Source organism: Bos mutus, chromosome 25, assembly GCF_027580195.1.
Source record: "Bos mutus isolate GX-2022 chromosome 25, NWIPB_WYAK_1.1, whole genome shotgun sequence".
NCBI lineage: Eukaryota > Metazoa > Chordata > Mammalia > Artiodactyla > Bovidae > Bos > Bos mutus.
Window position 1 is genome coordinate 16,349,088 of NC_091641.1, and position 23,798 is coordinate 16,372,885.

Here is a 23,798-nt window from a genome sequence, read left to right on the forward strand (position 1 = left end):
TTAATATGTGGAAGTTGAAATTCTTGCAGTTACTGTAGAATTGAAAATATATAGAGGTTGAATTGAAAATGTAATTGAAGTTCTGAGGACTGCTCACAGTTTACTAACTTATTCCAATTCTATTTATCATACTTGGATTAAAAACTGTTAGAGTCTTTTGTCATACTTCTTAGATAAAAACTGTTACAGAGTTCTAGAGGATATTAGAAGCCTATAAGAAATTGAATTTTATTTTTATTTGGTGGCAAACGTTCATTTTCAAAGTGGGTATCTGAGGTGACTTAGCAGATTAATATTTTGAAATATTAAATGATTAAAGAAATTGCAAAGATGGAGAGATCTGATTTTATGAATAGATACCTTGAAATCTCTTGCGATTTGGCTGATCTTAAAATTTGACCTTTTGGGAATTCCCTGGCAGTCCAGTGGTTAGGACTCTGCTCTCACTGCGGAGGACCCAGGCTCAGCCCCTGCTTGGTAAGATCCCATAAGCCTCGAGGTGTGGCAAAAAATAAAATCTCATTTCAATAGAAATTTGCTAAAGTCAGTTCTTTAGATGGTTGAATGCTAGCTTAGTGTCATGGCTAAGTGAATAGCAGCAGTTTACTTTAGTAAAACTTGTTTATCTGAGATTGTTTTCCAGTACCAAAAGCTGTGAGTTTTAGTTGACTTCTTTAGGTACATGTTCTGAGCTAACTCAGTTTATACTTTGATAGACTTATTTTCTGGAGGTCAGGTTGGGTAATATTAGATAATACAAATAATAAATGCTTGCCTAGGTTTTGTTTATGAGGTTAGGTGAAATAAGATAAGAACTCAGTTAACATTTCCATATAAATAAAACCTTAAAATATGATGCATACTTTTTGAGAGTTGCCTCTTAGGCACTATTACAGTTTTTGAAGTTTTGAATTGTAGTATTTGAGACAAAGCAAAATAATTGAGACTAGTGGGAGGATGGACCAAGGAGTTAAGTAAATTTTTAAGCTGGTACACTTCCTCTTCAAGGGGAAAAGAATTACATGTTCACTTGTTAACTCTTTTTCTCTTTATGACAGTTGCAGGTGAAGTCATCAGGTCTTGCTTCACTGTTTGGGCAATACTGATGATTTAATCAACTTCTGTTTTGCTCAACTGCCTTTGTGCCCTTAAGACCCAGTTAAGTGGTAAAACTTCTAGAAAATTCTTTAGCTCTCTTGACTATTAGTTCAGTTTTATGGAGGAAATTCCTTCTGAGAAACTGTGGGGCCCAGTGAGTAGATCAGATAATTCCTAAACACACTCTGTGAGCAGTCCCTGCCAGACTTTCACTGCCCTGCCCAACTGCCCATCAGACTTGGCCCTGTGAGCTTTTGGTCTCTTTTTTCATATACTTTTTTGTAATACCATTTTCTGTCTGATCATTTTGAAAGAATAAAACCCAGGGACTAGTCCCTGCAACAACTACTCTTAACAGTATGGAGGTAGAAAAAGTTTTGACGAGTATATGTAGTTAATTTCTCAGAATGCTGCTGCTGCTGCTGCTGCTAAGTCGCTTCAGTCGTGTCTGACTCTGTGCGACCCCATAGACGGCAGCCCACCAGGCTGCCCCATCCCTGGGATTCTCTAGGCAAGAACACTAGAGTGGGTTGCCATTTCCTTCTCCAATGCATGAAAGTGAAAAGTGAAAGTGAAGTGGCTCAGTCGTGTCCGACTCTTGGCGGCCCCATGGACCACAGCCTACCAGACTCCTCCGTCCATGGGATTTTCCAGACAAGAGTACTGGAGTGGGGTGCCATTGCCTTTTCTGAATTTCTCAGAATAGTTCCCCCGAATTGTTGACTCATCTCCTAAACTCACCTCACCAGGCCATAATCCTGTGAAGTCAATGGTGGTTTTATAGCTCATTTACTAAAAAGGAAGCTGGGGTTCATAGTGGTGGTGGGGGGTAACTTGCCAGAGGTCACATCACCAGTGGAGGGTTGCAGTGATGTGAACCATCATTCCAAGTTGAGGTGCACTGTCTCCTGAGTTGCTGTCTCAGTACCAAATGTTCAGCACTTCTGCCCGCCTCCTCCTTCCCGGGTGGAGTCCTGGCTCTGACGCTTACTCAGTTTACCTTCTCTGCCCTTGGATGTGCTCGTAGAAGAGCGACGTGCTCTGGGGAGCGAGGGAGGGGAGGTGGGTGTGCCCCATCTGCATGCTGCGGTTCAGCTTCCTTCTGTACTCGTGCAGCCCCAGCCCTCTTCCTTAGTTACTCTCCTCTTGTCCTCGCTTGGGGGTGGGGAAGAAGTGGCCAAAATGGAATTACATAAATACTGTAGTTTTGAACTAGCTTTGATTGTTCTGTAGTAAAAATTAAGGGGCCATATTGTCCTTGCCCACATGGTGTTTAGTTTTAAATACGTGCGTTCAGTCATGACTAAGTTGCTTCGGTCGTGTCTGACTCTGTGCGACCCTATGGACTCTAGCCCACCAGGCTCCTCTGTCTATGGGGATTCTCCAGGCAAGAATAATGGAGTGGGTTGCCATGCCCTCCTCCAGGGCATCTTCCTGACCCAGGGATTGAAGCCAGATCTCATTTGTCTTCTGCATTGGCAGACGTGTTCTTTATCACTGGAGCCACCTGGGAAGCCCAGTTTTAAATATAGACCTGTACATATGCTGTCGATGGAAAGATTTTAGGTAAAGGTGTCCTAGAGGGCCTGAATTGATTGTGAGCAGTTTATACCTTCCTGTTTTTTTCCCCCAAATTCTTTACAAGTTGCACAGGTTCATGCACTTGCATATCTTCTCACCTGTAGGAAAAATGGGACTTGTTATCACAACTCTTATGATCTTGTTTCCTCCTTCCAAGGGTTTCTTGAAAAGAATTCCTCCTCATTTTACTGGACTGAGGCTACAGTTAGGTCAGAGGTTCTCAGTTGGGGTGGTTTTGCCCTGCAGGGGATATTTGGCATTGTGGAGAAATTTTTTTTTTTTTTTTTTAAAGAAAAAGAGCATTACTGGCATCTGGTGAGTAGAGGCCAGGGATGCTGGTAAATATCCTACAATACATAGAACAACAACAAAGAATTAGCCAACCTCAGATGTGAGTAGTGCTGAGGCTGAGAAACACCTAGAAAAGGTAGAATGGAATAGAAAACGTGGAATTTCAGTAAGGAAGAAAATGAAGAAGCTGAGGAGATCTTTTCATAAAAGCCCATTTACAAGTGTTCCAACCATGTCTGAGGTATTCCCAAGTTAGTAAATGCCCCAGAGTAGCTCACATACTACTTTGGGGCTGGGTACCTGTTGCTGCTGGTGCCTGGCCCATTTCAGGGACGAGGAGGTCACTGACAGGTTTTTGTATAATCAAGGAGGTAGCTTGTAAAGCCTTAGCTTTGCTTTGGAAATGCTGCAGCATGAAGCAGTGTATCTGTTCTGTGGTGACTCCTACACTGGGATTCAAGTAACAGTTTTGTTATAAACTCTTCTTTGATTTACTAAAATTCCCCTGAAGATTGAGAGTTGAGTAAAATATTTTTACCGAGAAACAACATTAAAAGATACTTGTTTTGACAGGGGAGAAAAATCAGAGATCGTCCTGTATCGTTATCAGTAGGTTGTGTTTACCTTTGCATAATCCTGTTCAGTCGTTGTCCTTGTGCCGGTATCTTTTCTGTAGTTTCGGTCATGGTGGACACACACTGTTTTACATATGACTTTAGATCTTCTATACTTTTCTATATTTGAACATTAGTTTTCTGACTGTTCATTTTTCCTGGCTGCATAATCTCTCCTGACCTGGCTTCTGGGAAGGAGCATAGGCTTTGGGAATACTAAGGCCCAAAGCCTTAGTTTTAGCTAGACCTGGGTTTTAGTTTCAACTCTGCCTCTAACTGAGGAACATGGGGGAAATGCCTAAATTATCTGTGTTTTAGTTATTCTAAATCCCCCTGGAATCCCATTCTGGAAAAATTCTGAGCTGAAGAATAGGGCCGCCTTTTTTGTTTTGAAAGCCAGAATTTATTTCTTTTCCAGAAGGTTCAAGAGGCTTTAAAAAAGGCCCAGGGTCCCAAAGATGTCTGGGTGTAATTTAAGATCATACTGAGGTGGTGCCGATTGGTTCTTCCATCGCTAAAGCCTTAGTTTGATCCTGGTTGATAAATGCTCTGATAATTTTAAGAGTTGGGTAATGGTGATTTCCTTTGACTTTGGCATCTTTTATAAACGGCTGTTCCATGATCCATGTTCCATGTTCCATGATGAAAGAAGTAATACCAGAAATAGTCATTGATAGAGAGTAGGTTGTGTGACTCAGGTGGATAGCCACCACAGCAATCAAAATAATTAATCCAGTAACAAACTGAAATGTTTGCAGATTCTTCTTGAACATCCTTCTGCATTATTCTCTGAAGCCAGGTCTTCTGATTATCAGCTTGGGTAGCTGAGATCACGATGAGTCTCATCTGGTATCGGATGCAGCTCTTTCAGAACAGAAACCAGCAAATACTTTTCAGAATAGATGCCAGGGGACAACTGTTTAATCTGGTTTTAACAGTGGAAATTAAAGTCCTTATTAATAAATCACAAAAGCCTCATTTTAATGGCTGAGAAGATTGAGGCTGAGAAAGGTTAACTACTCTGTTCATATTAATCCAACATTAATATAAGGTGGCAGGTCTCAGTAGGTCTGGGGACCTGTGGAGGTCACCCCCAAACCCTTTCAGGGTCCCAGAGGTCAACCATGTTTTCATAAAAATTGTTGAGACATGGTTTGTCATTTTTATTCTCACTCTTATGAGTGTACTGAAAAACAGGTTCGTTCAGATTCTGCATTGCAGTTAACCTTTAAGAAATCGGTGCTTTTCAAATTTTATTATTAGAGTAGCTGCCATTATCTGAAAGGGCCACTAAAATACTTCATTCTCTTTCAGTTTTATTATCTGTAAAGCTGGGTTCTCTTCATATATGTCAGTAAAACAACACAGTACAACCGACTGAGTACAGAAGCAGATGAGAGAATCTAGCTGTCTTCTTTCAAAAGTGTGATAATCACTCAGTCGTATCTGACTGTCTGCGAGCCAGTGGACTGTAGCCTGCCAGGTTCGTCTGTCCATGGAATTCTCCAGTCAGGAATACTGGAATGGGTAGCCATTCCCCAGAGTCAGACTTTCATCTCCTTTATTGCAGGCAGACTGTTTACTATCTGAGTCACCAGGGAAGCGCCTCATTTTCCTTTAAGCCACAGAGTAAAGAGAGTTCCAAAAATGTAAAAACAGTGCTATTTTTCACGTTAACGTTTTATAGGGCAAAATATAATCTTTTTTGTTTAAAAACGTTATTTATGATAACAGGTAAATAGGCTTAATTATTATTAAATGAATTAAATATTTGAAAAATTTCCAGTTTTAATTTCTAATGACAAATATCAATAGAAATAACCAATATAAACATGTTTTTGGTGTCTTCAATGATTTTTAAGAGTGTAAAGACTTCTAAGACCCCAAAATATGAAAACTGCTGCTAAGGTAAAAAAATATTTAAAATGTAAAAATTTATCCAGTATTCCACCTTCCAGATATAGCATCATTTCAGACCTCTCTTTCTACATAGATATAAAGATAGAGTAAATAAAATAATTTTGTCCTGAATAAAAGGACAAAATGGCATCATAACACATATATTTATTTATTTTTTAAAGAAAAGTTACTTATTTTTTATTTTTGGACTGCTGGGTCTTCATTGTTATGCCCGAACTTCACCTCGTCGTGGTGCTTGGGCTTCTCATTCTCGTGGCCTCTCTCGTTGCGGAGCACAGCTCCCAGCGCACAAGCTTCAGTGGTCGCGGCTCACGTGCTTAGTTACTCTGCGGCATGTGGAGTCTTCTGGGACCAGGGGTCAAACCCTTGTCCCTTGCATTGGCAGGTGGATACTCAACCACTGGACCGCCAGGGAAGTCCTATTTTTATTTTTTGATAAAGGCTTTTAAATTTTAGTTTTATTTGAATTTAACAGAAAGTACTAAATGGAAGTAATTGCTGACTGTGAGACGTTTTTCCACAAGGAATATTAGTTTGTAAAAGATATCTCCAAGGATAAGGAAAAAAAAGATTATGAAAACAAATTTCTGACTACATGTTTCAATTTTAGTCCGTATATTTTGAGACTTAATGCTTGTGAAAGACAAGGAAGTCAGCTAGCACAGCCTTCTGTAATTCTTCCATTTGCTTAGCCTTGATTCTGTATTTAACCCAGTACTCCCTTTGCCGCAGCTTCTCCATTCCGTAATTCTTCATTTTTGTTTATCTCTTTATTTACGTGGTTTCTTTGTTCATTATTCTCCCTAAGAATTTGTCAATATATTATTTGAATTTTTGCATGTTTGAAAGGAGACCTTTGGGCTTAAGTCGCTCTTTGGCCCAGAACTTGCGACGGTGCGCCTCTGCTTTTGGCTTTGAATGTTACTGTGAATCTGGATTCAGGGCTTTCTTCCTTGTGTATGCGCTTTTGTTGCCTTCATTCCTTCTTTATTCCTAAAGTTTTTGTATTGTTTACTCCTTCCTTTTTTTCTTGGGGTAGAATAAGCCTTTTTATTTTATAAAGTCTCATCTTTATTTCAGGAAGACTTCTTGTTATAGTTACTGAATGTCTTTTTTTTTTGTCTTTTCTAAAATCGTTTTATAGGCATCTCTCCACCCCCAGTTTCATTTTGTGTGATTTCCTTTGGTGTTTAGTTCAGTGCTCCTCAAAACTAGTAAGCAAGCATAAGAATCACCTGGAGAGCTGGTACAAGCACAGCTTCCTCACCCTCCTAGGTTCTGGCTCAGTGGGAGTGGGTGGTGCCTGATCATTGGTGTCTCTGATGGTGTCATAACCATCATTGGCATCTTGGTATCAAGCTCCCAGGTTATGTTGATGCAGGTCCACAGACCTCACCTTGACTAGCCCAGTTGTTTTAAATTTTTGGTCCTCGGGCCTGTTTATTCTCCCTCTCTCTTTTTAAATTGAGATGTTTAATGTAACTGACATGTAACACTGTTAGTGTTAGTTTTAGGTGCATAACATAATAATTTGTATATATTTTGCAGAATGATCACCACATTCTGATCTATCAACAGTAAATCTGTTAACACCCATTACCACACATAGTTACAAATACTTTTCTTGGGATGAAAACTTACTTTATACTCTCAGCAGCATTCAAATATAGAATATAGTATTGTAAACTATAGTCACCATACTGTACATCACATCCCCTCCCCAGGACTTATTTATCTTACAGCTGGAAGTTTGTACCTTTTTACTGCTCTCAGCCTGTTTGACCCACCCTCAGCTTCTGTACTCTTAAGGATTATTGAGGTCCTCAAAGAGCTTTATGAGTTTTATCTATTGATATCAAAACTGAGAAAATTTAGAAATATTTATTAATCCTTTTTTGGGAGGTGTCATTATATATAAATTCATCTTGGTTTTATAGTGTATTGTTGTAATAGTACTACTGTTATATTTGTGCACATTTCAGAACATTATAAGATTTTATGACGGCTCTCCATTGTGGGTCACAGGCTTTCTCTGGTTGCGGTGAGAGGGAGTAGGGTCTCTGGTTGCCGTGCATGAGTGTTTTTTATTGTGGCACGAGGGCTTCTCTGGTTGTGGAGCATGGGCTCTAGAGTTCACGGGCTCAGCAGTTGTGGCTCTCGGGTTATTTGTTTGTGGTTATGTAGCCTGAGTTGCCCCGAGGCATGGGGTATTTTAGTTTCCTGATCAGGGCTTGAACCCATGTCCCCTGCATTCTTTTTTTATTGGAATATAGTCAATTTACATATTAATTCTTTTAAAAGTAACTGTACTGAACTCAGTACATATAAACAAATAATATATCTTAATGAAAAAATAACTTTCCAAAGCAATCAGAAATTTTTACTTAGAGTGGAGTTATTTTATAGTTTGTAAATCTCTAACATATAGCTTAATAATAGATAGCTTTTGCTTTTTCTTGCTAGTGGAATGTAGCCTCTGGAGAGCTCTGTTTTACACTTGAGAGATAATAAAAATGAGAGGGGAAAATAGCATTCTTTTAAAAATACTGTGAATTTGTGAACCCCCAAAGGGAGTTCCTGGGGACTCTTAAGAGTCCCCGGACCAAACTTTGAGAACTTCTGCTTTGTACTAATGCTTTGTTTTTTTGTTTGTTAAGGAGAATTCTTTCTTAAGTTGGTTTGTAAGAGATTTGATGGCGTGTATCTTAAAGTCTTTTGTATTTCAGGTGACTTACTGAGTAACCTGTTGCAGAGTCCTAGCTCAGCCAAACTGTTGAATCAGCCAATCCCCATTCTTGATGCGGAGAGTGAGTATATCTGTTCCCTGGCCTTGGAGTGCCTGGCCCATCTCTTCAGTTGGATTCCTCTGTCTGCCAGCATCACCCCGTCCCTCCTTACCACCATCTTCCACTTTGCGCGCTTTGGCTGTGACATCCGGGCCAGAAAGATGGCATCAGTTAACGGCAGCAGCCAGAACTGTGTGTTGGGTCAAGAGCGAGGCCGGCTAGGGGTCCTGGCCATGTCCTGCATCAATGAACTCATGTCCAAGAACTGTGTGCCTATGGAATTTGAGGAGTACTTACTGCGTATGTTCCAGCAGACTTTCTACCTCCTTCAGAAAATCACCAAGGATAACAATGCCCACACAGTGAAGAGCAGGCTAGAAGAACTCGATGAGAGGTAATGATAACAGGTGTGGCTTCGGCTGTGCCCCAAGAACGGGCCTTGACTGTTGATCACGTTGTGCTGCATAGTGTCCGTAATCCTCTTTGGTTTCAGAATCTGGGGCTCCTGGTGAGGAATGGAGAGGTAGGTATGTACCAGTAAGTCTGAGCTTAGCCACAAGGGCTTGGGTGGTTAAGGGAAATAAGTTGAGGAGGAAAAGCGATTGTACATTGTACAGGTTGGTTGTCTTCTTTGCCCGTCCATCTCCTGTCCTCCCTTCCTCCCTCGTCCGCCCTCTTCCTCACTCTTTGCCTGCAGGTCTGAGGTGGTACAGGAGCGGGGACCGCTGCTCCGGCAGAGCCAAGCACAGGAGAGGAGGCCCGTGGAGGTACAGGAGTTACACTCGCCTTTCCTTGCTTGGTGTTGCTTGTTGATTCTCACTGTTTGACTTTTCCCAAATGAACGTCGTGCAGTGTATAGGGATGTCACAATTGTAAGTTTACACTGCTGGCAAGGTTTCCTCAGAAGAGAGGGGGATGTTCCTGTGGGCAGACATCTGTGTTTCTTGGTTACTGTCCTCTTGAAAGCAGCCTAAAGTCACTTCACCTGTCTTTGTTAAGAACTCAGATGACTCCACAGTGAGCTGAGGCACAGTCTCATTGTTTATTTCCGTTAGAGATGATAACATTTATGAATGTTACAGTGTTCATTAATGTGATGCTACTGCTGTGTAAAAACAAGGGAAGATTGGAAGCGTATATATCAAGAACATTTTGTTGACCATTCAGAAAGTTTCAAGCAAATAAATTGTATTGAATTAGTAAATATTTCTAGATTGCCTGGGAGCAAAAGTCGTTAGTATTTCAATTAATTTTCTGTGGTTTGTTTTTGTTGTTAAGCTATGCAGGGTTAAGCCATTTCCTTTTCTTTAGAGTAAGCAGTGGGATATAAAGTCAAGTGCCTAAAGTCAAGACAGTTCTAGTCCTTTTTAAATTTAGCAAGTTTCACAAGTTTTTCTAAAGTTGAAAAAAGTTGGTATGTAAGATTATTTTGGTTTGGTTCATCATGAACAAGCTTTCTGTGAAAGTTTCTTCGTATATTCACAAAGGAACTCATAATCTGATATGGTAATATGTGGGTTTATTTTGCATTATTTGATAATGGCTTTCTATCTGAATTCAAAGGTATCAGCTTTCAAACACACAACTGTTTATGTTTATATCCTTTGTAGCTTTGGTTAAGTAAGGCTGTATCTTCATATGGTTGAAAAAACTTAACAGTTAACCTAGCAGCTTACACCAGCCATCAAATAGATATCAGTTGTTTTGACTTTTACTTTTAGTCTAATGTCTGTTACGGCTTACATTTGGGTGGTATAAAAATGTCATCATGGATGATGTATACTGATTTTGTCACATGTAACTTTTGTGCTCTTGGTTTTATATTTTAATCCTGTGCTTCCTCTTGCCCTGTGAAAGCTGAGAGGTGCCTGGAAGCAGAAAGGTGACATGAACAATACTGTGTGCTTGCTTCCTGGCTCTTGGGTCCCTTCCCCCTAATTCTAAACAGCTAAGTCCTTTCTCAGTTGTTTAGGAGCTACTTAACCCCAGGTTTCTTGCCTCTGTTCTCCTGCTTTTTTCCCTAACTTTCTACTGCTCATTGGCACCTGTACCAGAAGGTGGGCAAGGGAAAGAAAATGAGGTGAAATAAAATCTGAGTGTCAGCTGCCAAACAGTCTTGCCTGTATTCTTTTTAAAAATTGAGTTGGAGATGAAAATAAAATGAGATTGTGTGTTACATGACCTACGACTTTTCTTTCTTCTTTTATGGGTGGTAGGGAATTGAGTACAGCTTCCTGAAGAGCAGTAAAATGGTTGACAGCTTTGAATAACCACGTCAAAATGTAATAAGCAGAGCAAGGAATGAAGAGTTCCTGCTCTTGAGTCTGAGTGATTGAAGGCTTCAGAGAGAAGTTCTTTTGTACTTTCCCATCTCTAAGAACAGTTGATTGGTGCCTTACTGTTTTTTAAGTGTTTGGCCCCATGATCCTTATCAAACAAAGTAATTTTTTTTTTAAAGCTTCAGATAAACTTGCCTGTGTGTGGCGGCCACACAGACAGATTGGTCACCCTCAGGTGCTAGGTCCCAGAAGCAATTTGGGACGTTTATTGATGGGCCAGTTTTGCTCTTCTCAGGACTAGTCTTCTTCCCCTTTATTATCTAATATATCTTTGCTTTAAACAAAAAAGCCAGCTTCTTGCAGTTAGGACTTTCAGAATTGCTTTTAGCCAACATAATTTTTGGCTAAGGCCAGGTTTACCTTTTTTTAATCAGTCTCTGAAATGTGATTTATGGAGGTACATCCATCTCATTTTCTAATCACCTTTTGGTATTGAGGGGCTTATAATGACAGTTTCTGAAATGTGAGAGTGATGACGTGCTGTGTATTTAATAACAGACATCTCTTATCCTTACAGCTGTGACCCACACTCCTCTGTGAAATGATTTTTGAATACACATGAATTGGGAACTCCCTGTGATGTGAAAAGAAAAGAGCACTGGATTGGGAGTGGATGGTGGTCCCATTCTTCCATGAGCTGGCTGAGTGACCTTGGGCCAGTCACTTTGTCTCTCTGGGCCTCATCTGTAATATGAAGCATCACTAAATTGTCCCTGAGTCTTGTCCAGCTCGAACAGCCCTCCTCCCTTACTTCTGAAATTTTTTAGAGTGGATTGGGATGTGCTATGTTTAATTAGCACTAGAGCTAGAGGGTGGGGAAAAACCCGAACATTCGGTTGCAAGCTTGAATAGATCTTACCTGGATGCCATGCCTTTTGTATAGCCTTGCTTTGTTTTGGGGTTTTTAGCACATTTGTTTTAATATTTTGGCCTCTTAGCAAAGAAAACCAGCCCTCCAGACGTGCCACATTGAAATGACAGCAGATCCGCCCGTCGACCTTTTCAGTACCATTTCCTTTCCCTTTAATTGGGTCATCACACTGAGTTAGCAAATGTGAGGATGCTAGCTTATAAGATGCCTTAGTAGATGGTGTCTGAGGATTAAAGTTGCTTTTCTGCTGTGTTTCAGGTGGTAATGGAATGGAGGGTTGCCTGACCTGTAGGTAATTGTTGCAGGCCTTTATATTTTTAACTGAAAATATGTTATAAATCTGTATAGTTTTGTACTGAAGAAATTTGGATTGAATTGAATTCTCCTCTAAGGAGGTGACTGCGTTTCTCACTGTCGCCTTTTGTCTTCTTGTCTTCTCTAGCTACATCGAGAAGTTTACTGACTTTCTGCGGCTCTTTGTGAGCGTTCACCTAAGGAGAATCGAGTCCTACTCCCAGTTCCCTGTGGTGGAGTTTTTGACACTTTTGTTCAAGTACACATTTCATCAGGTAAAGCACTGGAATGGCCCATATCCATCCCTTTCCCACCCAAGAAGCCCACTTTGTTATTTTGAGGAGAAAGGACATTATTGTATTTTGCGAACATTTACTAGTGCTTACTATATGAAGATGAACCCCTTTATCCTTCATAACAGCCCTCTGAGGTAGGTGTTATTATCATCCCCATCTTACAGATAAACAAACTGAGGCACAAAGAATAATTTGCTGAGGGTCTTAGAGTTGGTAAGCAGTGTAGCCACAATTTGAACCCACAGGGCCTGCAGCTGTAGTCTGTAGCTGTCACTAAGCCTTCCCACAAGGAGATGGTAGGTAGTGCAGCTCTCAAGAGTTCAGTTTTGGTGGATCCAGTTGTTCCCCCCATTCTGCAGTTGTTTTTTGAGCTCCTATTGTATTTCCTCTTAAGCCAAGTCCTTTCTCTTCATTAGAATTTAGATTCTGGTCACCCAGTATTTTTTATTTCTGTATATATTTTAGCAACTTTATTGAGATAGAATTCACTTGTTAAGAAATTCACCCGTTGTAATTGTACAATTCAGCGGTGTTCAGTAGACGCATGGACTTGGGCAGCCGTCATGCAGTGCTGTTTTGGATCTTTCAGTCATGCCCTTTCACTTGTGCTCATTTGCATGTCTTTTTTTTCCCTTTTGTATAATTGTCTTTATTTGTTTTAACTTTATTTTGTTTTGGGGTATAGATGATAAACAATGTTGTAATAGTTTCAGGTGGACAGCATGGAGACTCAGTGACCCATAAATACGTATCCATTCTCCCCCCAGGCTGCCCTCCCATCCAGGCTGCCATGTAACGTTGAGCAGAGTTCCCTGTGCTATACAGTAGGTCCTTGTTGCGTGTCCTTTTTAAAATGAGCTTTTTGGGGAGTTCCCTGGTGGTTAGGATTCTGGGCTTTCACTGCCATGGCCTGGGTTCAATCTCTGGTCAGGGGAATTGAGGTTCCGCAAACCTCAAGGTGCAGACTGCCCTGCTCCCCTCCAGAGCTTTTTGTTGAAGGGTTACACACCTAAAGAAGTGTGCAAATCATACGTGTACAGCTTCATGAGGTTTCCCAAAATGAACAAAGATTTCCCAGGTAACCACCACCCAAGTCAAGAAATAGAATGTTACCAGAATCGCCCTCATGTCCTTCCCAGATCCTCCCCAGTGCTGACTTTAGCAGCTCAGATTAGTTGTGCCTGTTTTAGAACGCCTCTAAATGGAAGCATACAATGTAGATTTGTTTGACTTTCTTCATTCAGCATTATGTTTTTCATCTGTGTTGTGTGTGGCAGGAGTTTTTCTCACTGTTTTATAGGAAGTCATTAGAAGCCGTGTCACTGTTGATTTGGGCTACTTCCGGTTTCTGGTGGTCATGAATCATGCAGCAGACGTTTTTGTGCCTGCCTTTGGTGACATGCATAACTCCTTCTGTTGGTGTGTACTAGGGATGGAACTGCTAGGTCAGGGAGGGCATCTGATTTTATAACTAGTCATTTTGGTAGTTTGAAACATGTTGTAACTTCATGAGGCTAGAGGAGAGGCAAGGGTGGAGGCTGGGAGGGGTGAGTGAATGTAATAGGGGATTTGGAAGGGCATGGGTGGAGAGGAGGAGGTTAAAGAATTGATGAGATGTCTGATAGAGGGGCCAATGAGCGCAGAGCTAGGAGGAAGCCAGCTGAGCTCACCAGGGCTAAGATGGGACAGAGAGGTGATGCGATACAGGAGGGTGAGGATGTAGGAGAGAAATATCAGAAATGGGAGAAACTGGAAAGAGAATCAGGAGAGAAGGAAGGCTTTGATTGATACTGTAGAGTAAGTGCAGTAGATGTGAGAGAGAAGGAACCAGTGCTGGGGGCAGAAAGAAGGGGTTTATTTGGGAAAACAGAATGGAATGTCATATAGCTTTGCTCTCTATGTAAAATGGGATCTTTTAAAGATACATGTTATAGAAGAAAGCTTAAAAAAATGTTTTAAGTATGCATGTCTAATGACTACTTCTTTGAGTGTTTGAGCTCTGGTTATTTCTAATAGGCCTCTGTCCTTGGACATGTCTTTTAAATTTCTAAGGATTTAGACTGCAGGGGGGCATCTTTTTTTTTTTTCATTTTTGAATGAGCTGGGTCTTCCTTGCCACACGAGGGCTTTCTCCACTTGTAGTGAGTGAGGGCTACTCTCTAGCGGCGGCCAAGGGCTTCTCATTGCACAGCACAGGCTCTAGAGCATGTAGGCCTAGTAGTTGTGGCTCATGGGCTTACTTGCCCCGTGGCATGTGGAATCTTCCTGGACCAGGGATTGAACCTGTGTCCCCTGTATTGGCTGGTGGATTCTCAAACATCGAACCACAGGGAAGTCCTCTAGTTCTCTTTTTGTTCCTTATCTTGTTACCTTAGCAGGTGACTTTACTTCTGAGCCTTGGTTTCTTTAGTCTGTAAAATGGAAAGAAGAAAAATATCTCTCCGTTTTCCAGGACTATTGTGAAGGTCAAATAGACCAAATGCAAATGGAAACAAATCCCCTGGAGAAAGGAGAAGTGGTATCATTAGTTTCTAAAGGCGCTTGCCAGTTAGTCTTTAGTGACTAACTGGCTCTGGAATCTGATGAGTAAATCTGAGTATGGGTACATTTTAGAAAGGAGTCTGTGAGGGCTCTGCAGAGTTGACACCAAAAGTGCGGTCAGCCCATCCATCTTTATGACCTTAGCCTTCTGTGCCCAGAGCAGTCGTCAAAGGCCAGATTGTGGGCAGCACAGGAGGCCTCACAGTGGGGCCTGTAGATATGGATGTGAACCATGGTGTTTCAGGTCCTGAAGAGGGTGTATCTGCCCAACTTTCTTCCAGCCTCAAGCCACATAGTAAACCCTCAATTCAAAGGCGTGAGAAAGACGTGTGTAATCGTGAAGCACTTTGACATAGCCATTAGCTCTTCGCTTTTCTCAAAAGCCACATGCATCAATTATGTTTTTTGGTGAGGGAGCTGATAGGTATTGCTTTTCAAGTCAAGGAAGGGTGACTGGGTAAGCTCCTGACAGGAAGCACAGCACACTACAGCCAGGACAAGGCTACATCTCCTGGCTGCCAGTCAGTGCCTGTCCACAGGCTACCCATATTATTTCCACATGGCTTATTGTGTTTTTTTTTCCTGCTTATTTTTCTAATTCATTTTGTGCTCTGAGGATGGCCCTGCCAGTGGTCCTGATTGAGCTGTTAGCAGTCTAGAGTCAGGGCTGCCCTGTGGATTATGAGTGGCGTCTGCCACTTTAAAAAATAAAAGGTTACATATTTGACTGTGTTACGTCTTAGCTGTGGCGCACGGGCTCTCCGTTGTGGCACTTAGGCTTCTCTAGTTGTGTAGCACCGGCTCCAGAGCCCCCAGGCTTAGTTGCCTCACAGTATCTGGGATCTTAGTTCCCTGACCAAGGATCAAATCCAATTCCCCTGCATTAGAAGGCGGATTCTTAACCACTGACCATCAGGGAAGTCCCTGCCACATTTTTTAAGTTTATAGCTTTTCTGTCTTATTAGACTCAGCCTGGGTATAGAACTCTCACTGTACACCACCACCATCATTGTAAGTTACCTCTTGGACAAATTTCATACCTGCCCAGGTAAACTTCTGGATTTTCTTGGATCAGAAATGGAAGGAAGCTGATCTAAGAAGATCGTGTTATTATTTCTTGCCATATCTAATCCTGCTACCAGTGATGTAGTTGAATGAAGTAATCACAAGTAAATCCAAGGAGTTCTTGTAGGTAGCAAGAATTCGAAGGGATACATAAGGGATTGTGGGGCGGGGGTGCCACACATGAAACTGAATGTGTATGAGGAGGACTGGATACTGGAGAAGAGAGTGCCTGGATTTAGCAAAACTCCTGAGAAAGTGCAGTGGTCCAGTTTCTAGGACCCTATAAAGACTTGCTGTCTTCTCACTTTGTCCTTATCAAAACTCAGGCGAGAGGTTGCTGTTAGCCTGTTTGACACATCTACTTTGCAGATGAGCCGGAGCCTGTGGGTCAGACTTAACGCGCTCACTTAGTCTGTCATGTAGGAAGACTGCAAGTGTTTCTTTCCTAATGTTCACATGTGTAAACTTGTCATTTAGAAGCCTCTGAAACTTAGTTTTTGTTTTATAATAGTACATAGTGGAAAGAGCATTGGCTGGGGGAGTAAAGAGACCTGCTCCTATCCCTGACATTGAACATATCTCTGGATCTCAATTTCTTTTTCTCTGAAGCAGATTTGAATTGGAGGATCAGTGAGAACTCTCCATATCACAGTCTCAGAGTTCAACATAGGTGTTCTCTCGGCTTATTTTGTAAATTGGTTTGTTCTGCATAATATCTCCTTAATAATATGTTCCGTGGTAACCTTGTCTTGTTAATTCAACAGGGCCCAATCGTGAAGACCAAATAAAAGACACCAACTGTGGTTATTACTAAGAAGTCCAGGGAACCTAGGCTTATAGTTGTAGCGTTCTGGTGGAAGTAAACACTGGTGGGTGTGTTTCTAAGGAGTAGTTGCATTAAGTAATTTCATTGTCTGGATTTCTTTTGCACCATAGCCTACTCATGAAGGTTACTTCTCTTGTTTGGATATCTGGACGCTCTTTTTGGACTATCTGACAAGTAAAATTAAAAGCCGTCTGGGAGACAAGGAAGCAGTTCTCAACAGGTAAACCACAGAAACATCAATAACTAGAAATAGACATTTTGGTCAGTTTCTCTTGTGGCCTAGAGTCCGCCACGCAGTCAGACCGCTTTAGTGAAACCGAGTCACTTACGCTGTTCAGGTAGTAATGCCATTGAGCATTCTTTTCTTCTCTCCCCTTAGATACCTCATTTTTAAAAACATTTTTCTGATTAAAAAAGTAACATGTATTAAATTTTTAGGTATGATAATGCTTTTGTGGCCCCTTCTCCCCCATGACCCCTACTTTAGAGATATAAGTTGAAGTATTTATTGGATGAAATGATATGACGTCTGAGATTTGCTTTAAAATAATTCCCTGGGGCTAGTGAGGGAAGTGGGTTGACCATTTGTTGACAAGTGATGTTGAACTTAGTTGGTAGGAACTTGGAGTTCATTGTATCCTCACTTCTTTTGTATGTGCTTGAAAATTTCCTAAATAATGAATACTTATCAGGGAAAAAAGTATTTATTTTAAAAACTAGCAAAGATAGAAAAATAAAGATAAGTTTTCTATAATCCCACTATCCAGAGATAATTAGTTTTGTACTTCTTGTTATAGTTTAGAAACAGAAAATGGGGAAATGTTTTTTCCCCACGTTTCTCAAGACCATTTTTCTTGTTTGCAGGCAGAAAGTATGTTTCCTGTACACTGTGGTCCTTATATATGTAACTATTTGAAGCTAATATATCTAGAGTGTTCAGCACACTACAAATGCTCAGTAAATAGTACCAGTGGTGGATGGTGGAGACAGTGAATACATCTCTCCTAGAGAGGGCCAAGGAGAAGGCAATGGCACCCCACTCCAGTACTCTTGCCTGGAAAATCCATGGACGGAGGAGCCTGGTAGGCTGCAGTCCATGGGGTCACGAAGGTCGGGAACGACTGAGCAACTTCACTTTCACTTTTCACTTTCATGCATTGGAGAAGGAAATGGCAAACCACTCCAGTGTTCTTGCCTGGAGAATCCCAGGGACGGGGGAGCCTGGTGGGCTGCTGTCTCTGGGGTCGCACAGAGTCGGACACGACTGAAGCGACTTAGCAGCAGCAGCAGAGAGGGCCAAATGGAGGTGGTGAGGAGAACTCCCATCTGGGGAGAGTTGGACTGAACCTCTTAAAACTCTTTCCATCGCTGAGGCTTGAAGAGTTTTTAAAATTCTAAACGGTATTTGCATTCCAAGTTTAAGCTTTTGCACTTTCATTTCCCAAACTATTTTTATGATTGCAAAATAGCTTCCAGCTTGTTATGGTGTCAGGTCACATGTGGTTCTAGGTAGTATATTTGTGTATCAGAAACCTTCTTACACAACAGTAGATCCTGTTTTTGGTGAACTTGCCAACTGTGAGTAATTGTGTTGTTGAATGAGATTCTTCAAAGAAAAGGCGCTTCCACCAGATTCTTTCTTGTATGCTGAGCAGTCGCATCCTTTGCTTCTGGGACTGTGCCTGATTTTGCTATATTTAAGTGGTTAGATGCTCTTTCACATCGCTCAGACTTTTTGGAAGAATAAGCTGAGGAAATGATCAGCACGAAAATGCTTTTAAAAGCACAGTACAAATGTGCTTTAGGTGAGGAGAATACGGTATTGTTCCACTGAGAGATACTTGCGCTGATTATTGCACCAATAGAAGGAGCAGTGGTGCAGTTAAATTCCTTTTCTGCTTCATGGTAGCAGTGTTACTTTTGGTCAAGTCATATGGTAATCACATTTCCTCTTGCAAAACGAGCATACTAATACCTCTCGCAGAATGGCTGGGATTCAGGAAATCATGCATATAAAATAACAGGCATAGTGTCGATCACATGTGAGGCACTCAGTGGATGGTCACAGTAGTGACCACACAGTAATAATAAGTCATCGAAGACGTTACTGTCGTTTGAGGTGGTGACTGTGGAGTTAAATGACAGGACCCCTGGACAACAGAGACTCCTCAGCCCACTTGCAGATGTTGACCGGCCTGCCTGCTCAGGCATCTGTCTTCACAGTTGTCAGCAGTCCTGGCTGACCGCTTTAAACACTAGGGATTTTTCTCATTGATCATTGGATTATTATCCTAAATAAGGCTCTCTGATTTTTCATGACTTAAAAAAAAAATACACATATAACACTTTCATACTTTTAAAAAACAACCCAAACGTTCAAAAGCTCGTCTGGTTTATGCCGTTAGTGGTGACCATCATCTGGGGGAAGCTTGTCAGTCTGACACCCCCTAGTGGTCAAAGGTAGTAGACTACAAAGAATGGTGTTCAAGGCAGTCTGCTGCGTGCTCAAAGAAAATAGCTGAACTCTGTGTTTCCTGTCACCTCTTAGGGAGCATATTTATAGAAGTACATACTCAAAAAATCTTAAAGTTTTCAAAGTTTGGCAACCACAGCTCTGGGTTATCTTAGAGATCCCAATATATTGAAGCAGCTGATAAAGAGCACTGGCTACAGATAATTACCTCATTGATTTTTAGTGAAGAGCTTGTCAATGCAGTCAAATGTTTTTCAACTGATAAAATATATCTGAAAGAAGTCAGGGGGCTTTTGTGACTTGAACCAGAATTTCAGAAGCAACTGGTCTTGCAGGAAGTAGTCAGATGTTTTCTTGGTGTCTTAAATGGGAGACGTAGGTGTGGTTAAGTCACAGAGACAGCATTCAGTTCCTGTCTCTTGTGGTTTATAGGTTTTGCATCATTCCTCACAACAAAGTGGTAGGCTTTGTAGGCTACAAATTTAGAAGTATAAATGTACATAGATTTATTTTTGGTCCTAGGAGTTTGGAAATTGGAGCTCCGCATGTTCCTTGCTCAATGAGGATGCTCAAGAATTTCTTGTTCAGGGCTGGTGGGGGCTTGGAGAACTTGAGTCGCATCGTTAACAGATAAATGTTCTGTAGTGCACCCAGCTGAACTGATTGCCAGTGGGGTTCACTGTCCAGGTTTGCCATTTTGAATCAGTGGTGTCGGAAGACCTGAATTTCAGTCTCCTTTTCCCCTTTGTACTTTGGGAATGGTTGTGCCTACTTTACAAGTTCTTGAGCAAATTAAATGAACCAGTGTGTGTAAAGTACCTTGGCTGATAGTAGATGTTCAGTAAATAAGTATTCTCATCCTTTGTCTCTCTTTCTCTAACTTCCTTCTCTCTGTGCTTGTCAATGTGTAGGGAGACACCTGGGTAGAACTTCTTTTTTACAGGAGGATGAGGAAACTTGAAGTGTGTTAAGCAACCTAAAGTTACTGAGTCATGTCCTGTGAACCCCTTTGTCATGAGAGTACTGGCAAGTGCTGGCCACAGACCTGCTAGGGATTCCAGGTGACATTAGATTGGACTGTAAACAAATGTGGGTAGGCGTGAGAAAACTTGCTGCCCTTTTCTTGTGAGCGGGTTTTTCTGCTTAGTAAAGAGGAAGTGCCATTGTGACACACAGCATTTTGATAGTAAAAGGTATTAACTAGGTTTATGTCAGGGCTCCAGTAGCTTTCTAGCTCTTCATACATGAAATTCATGCTGTTGACTGCCCCAGAGAGCAAGTGAATAGGATCTTAGTTATTTCACTGAGTTGAAAAAGCTATCCAGGATTGTGCTTCAGTGCTTTGTAGTTATCTGACTTGTAGGTTTGTTTGTTTATTGCCTGCATATTGATTCATTTGTTCTCTTTCATTCATCATACATTTACTAAGCAGCTGTTATGTAGTTGCCTTAACATAACATTTTATTTAACTCTCAGAAGAAGTTGGGGTGCTTCTGAAATCACATTTGTGGTTTGAGCCACACTGATCTGTAGGTTCATTTCCATTGTATATTTAAGCATTTAATGCTCTTAGTTTCCCTCTGAGCACTGCTTTAGCTTTATCAAATTCTAATATGTTTTAGTTTCCTTTTCCTTCAGTTTATTTTGTAATTCCTCTTGAGAATTCCTCTTTGGTGTTCAATTTCTAAATATTTGTGGATTTTCCCTGTGTCTTCTTGCTGCTGTCTTCTAGTTTATTATTATCTGCAAACATATTTTGTGTGATTTCAGTTCTTTTCAATTTGTCAGGATTTGTTTTATGACCTGCTCTTCTTGGGGCTTATTCATTGTGCTTGAAAGAGTGTATGTTCTGTTATTGTTGGATGGAGTGTTCTAGATATGTTAGGTCAGATTGATTGATTGTGTTCTACATGTTATCTTTTTATCTAGTTTGTTCTATCAGTTACTGAGAGAGGGGTGAATTCTCCCAAGTAAAATTGTGGATTTGTCTATGTCTGCTCTCAGTTCTATCAGTTTTTGCTTCGTTTCTTTTGAGACTCTTTTGTTAGTTCTAGAGAAGGAAATGGCAACCCACTCCAGTATTTTTGCCTGGGAAATCCCATGGACAGAGGAGCTTGATGGATTACAGTTCATGGGGTTGCAAAAAGTCAGACATGACTGAGCAGCTAAATGACAACTGTTAATTTCACACAAATTTAGTTTTCCCTTTCACTGTATCTACTGAGTGACTGTATTTATGAGTTTTTAAAGTCGTTGCTCTGTATATTAAAATGAATATATATTTAACTTTTCGAGTTAACATATTACCACGTCAAGTGTAATATAGAAGCCTCACTACTTTTTTGCTCTTTCTCCTTGTATTGAGGTTGCCCTATATTTTCCATCTGTGAGCAGTGAAAATCCCATCAGTGTTCTGTTTTTTGCTTTCATCCAGATTCATATTTTAAAGATCTTAAGAGAATCAACAGAGAAACAGTTGTTATATTTACCCAGAGATCTGCCAGTTCTCATGCTTTCCCTTCATTCTGAAGTTCCATGTTTCTGTTTTAAAATTAAGTAATTAACTGATTAATTTTGGGGGGCTGTGCTGGGTCTTCGTTGCTTTCTCTAGTGGTGGTGATTGGGCGCTGCTCTTCTTTGCAGTGTGCAGCCTTCTCGTTGCAGTGGCTTCTCCTGTTGCAGAGCAAAGGCGCCGGAGCACGAGAGTCCAGTAATGGTGGCTCGTGGGCTCAGAAATCGTGGTGCATAGGCTTAGCTGCCCCATGGCGTGTGGGATCTTCTTGGACCGGGGATTGAACCCATGTCCTCTGCATTTGCAGGCAGATTTTTTTTTTAGAAAAACCTTTAAAAAATAATAATTTTATTTATTTAGTTCTGGCTGTGTTGGGTCTTTATTGCCGCGAGGGCTTTTCTCTAGTTGTGGCAAGCAGGGGCTACTCTGTAGCTGTGGTACATGAGCTGCTCCTTGCAGCTTCTCTTGTTCCAGAGCACGGGCTCTAGAGCATTCGGGCTTCATTAGCTGTGGCCTGTGGGCTCGGTAGTTGCGGTGCCCTGGGCAGGCAGGTTCTTAGCCATTGGACCACCAGGGAAGCTCCCAGGTTTCTTTCTGATTATCTTTTACCTTCTCGATTAGCCAGCTTGGGTTGCCATAATGAAATACCACTGACCGGGGTGCCTTAAACAATAGAAATTAATTTTCTCTTACATGTAGAGGATGGAGGTCATAGATGAGGGGGCTGGCGGATTTGGTTTCTGGTGAGGGCTCTCTTCCTGGCTTGCAGACGCTGCCTTCCCTTCATGTCCTCACATGGCCTCTCTTCTGTGCTTGCATGGGGAGGAGGGAGCGTGAGCACACTCCACTCCCTCATGTCTCTTTCTTTTCATGTAATTAAGGCCCACCCCACCCTTATGATCTCACTTAACTTTTATTACCTTTCACAGGCCTTATCGCCAAATACAGTCATACTGAGAGTTGGGGGCTTCAACATACGAATTTTGAGTGGACACAGTTCAGTCTAAAACACCCTCCAGCTGAAGACCCTCAAGAATGACGCTTATAATAGCTTGCTTTAAAAATCTTCGATAATTCCAGCATCTGTGTCATCTGTGACAGTTTGCTGATTGTCTTTCCCTGACGGGTGTTCAGTGTCTCCTCATTTTTTGTATGTCAGCTGTTTTAGAGCCCTGTACGTGTTTGTTCTGCCAGCTTTAGGCATGACTTCCATCTCCACAGTCACTGTATGGTCAAAGATGGGTGCTGAATCTGTAGACATCACACCCGTGATTCAGCCAGCAGGAGTAAAGGGGAGAGGTTGGACAAAAGCAGCTTTCCCAGAGGCCCCACCAAATAACTTCTTTTAAAATTTCCTTGACCACTCCTGTCTGCAGAGGAAGACTGGGAATTGTAGTCTTTCATTTGGCATCAGGGCCTCGTGTTCTCTTACTGGGGAAGAAGAGTTGGGTAGGCAGATGACAAATATAAGCTCCAGGCGCAAGTGTTTGAACTTAGCCTTTTTCTAAAGTCTACTGAAGTGGGATTTTGATTCTTTGTGCAACTTTTCCCACAGATGTTGCCTATTTTATTAGTGATTTTTCTCTGCCAACATTCTCCTCTGGGCCATCATGCTTAATTACTTATCTTGTCTAGCTTGTTAAGTTATTTGCAAATAATGAGGGACTCTTTGAGGGATTGAGGGGGGACAGTATCTCTGTCTCTGATGAAGAAATGAGCTCCTGTGCCCACAGAGCTCTGAAATGTGACATTTCAGAAGGATTTTTAAGTAGTCTTTAGACCGTATCTACAGTCTCAGTACAGGGGTTGTAACTCTTAGACTGAATGGACTGTACTTGGTCTTGGTATTGGATACCTTTTGGCTTTGATTTTCTTGTTGTCCTGGTATTCCTGGTATAAGATGAGGTATAAGATTGATAAGTTAGAGTCTTGTCAGGAAAGCAGAAATTACACTTATTTATTTCAAGAATTCAATGTAGGAAATTGCTTGAACAAATTTTAGAGGAGTAGAAAGCAAAAAGGGAATACTGAGACAACACAGATGATAACTACAGGAAGTAGTTTCATCCCTAGGGCTAGGGGTACAATGGAAAGGTGTCGGGGACATTGACTATCAGAGAGACGGCCTCCATGCAGCTAGAGGTCAGATCTCTGAGGGGAGGGAATCCCCCCGTTGCCACAGCTCAGAAGAGGGGCCCCAGGGAGCTGGGACTTATTCCTTTGAGGAGAGGTTGTGACCTGGATCCTATTGGCACCTCAGAGAGAGGGTGTGATGGGGCTGGCTTGGGGAG

General features: G+C 41.5%; 1 protein-coding gene across 3 annotated transcripts in view; it reads left to right on the top strand.

The window, feature by feature from the left end:
* Positions 1-23,798, top strand: part of XPO6 (exportin 6) — a 106,957-nt gene that overhangs the window by 47,382 nt on the left and 35,777 nt on the right. For all 3 annotated transcript variants that reach the window (XM_005894511.3, XM_070362885.1, XM_070362886.1), the window contains 3 exons: positions 8,231-8,684; positions 11,943-12,069; positions 16,633-16,742. In XM_005894511.3, the coding sequence (XP_005894573.1) occupies positions 8,231-8,684; positions 11,943-12,069; positions 16,633-16,742 (691 nt within the window). The remainder of the gene's footprint in view (positions 1-8,230; positions 8,685-11,942; positions 12,070-16,632; positions 16,743-23,798) is intronic.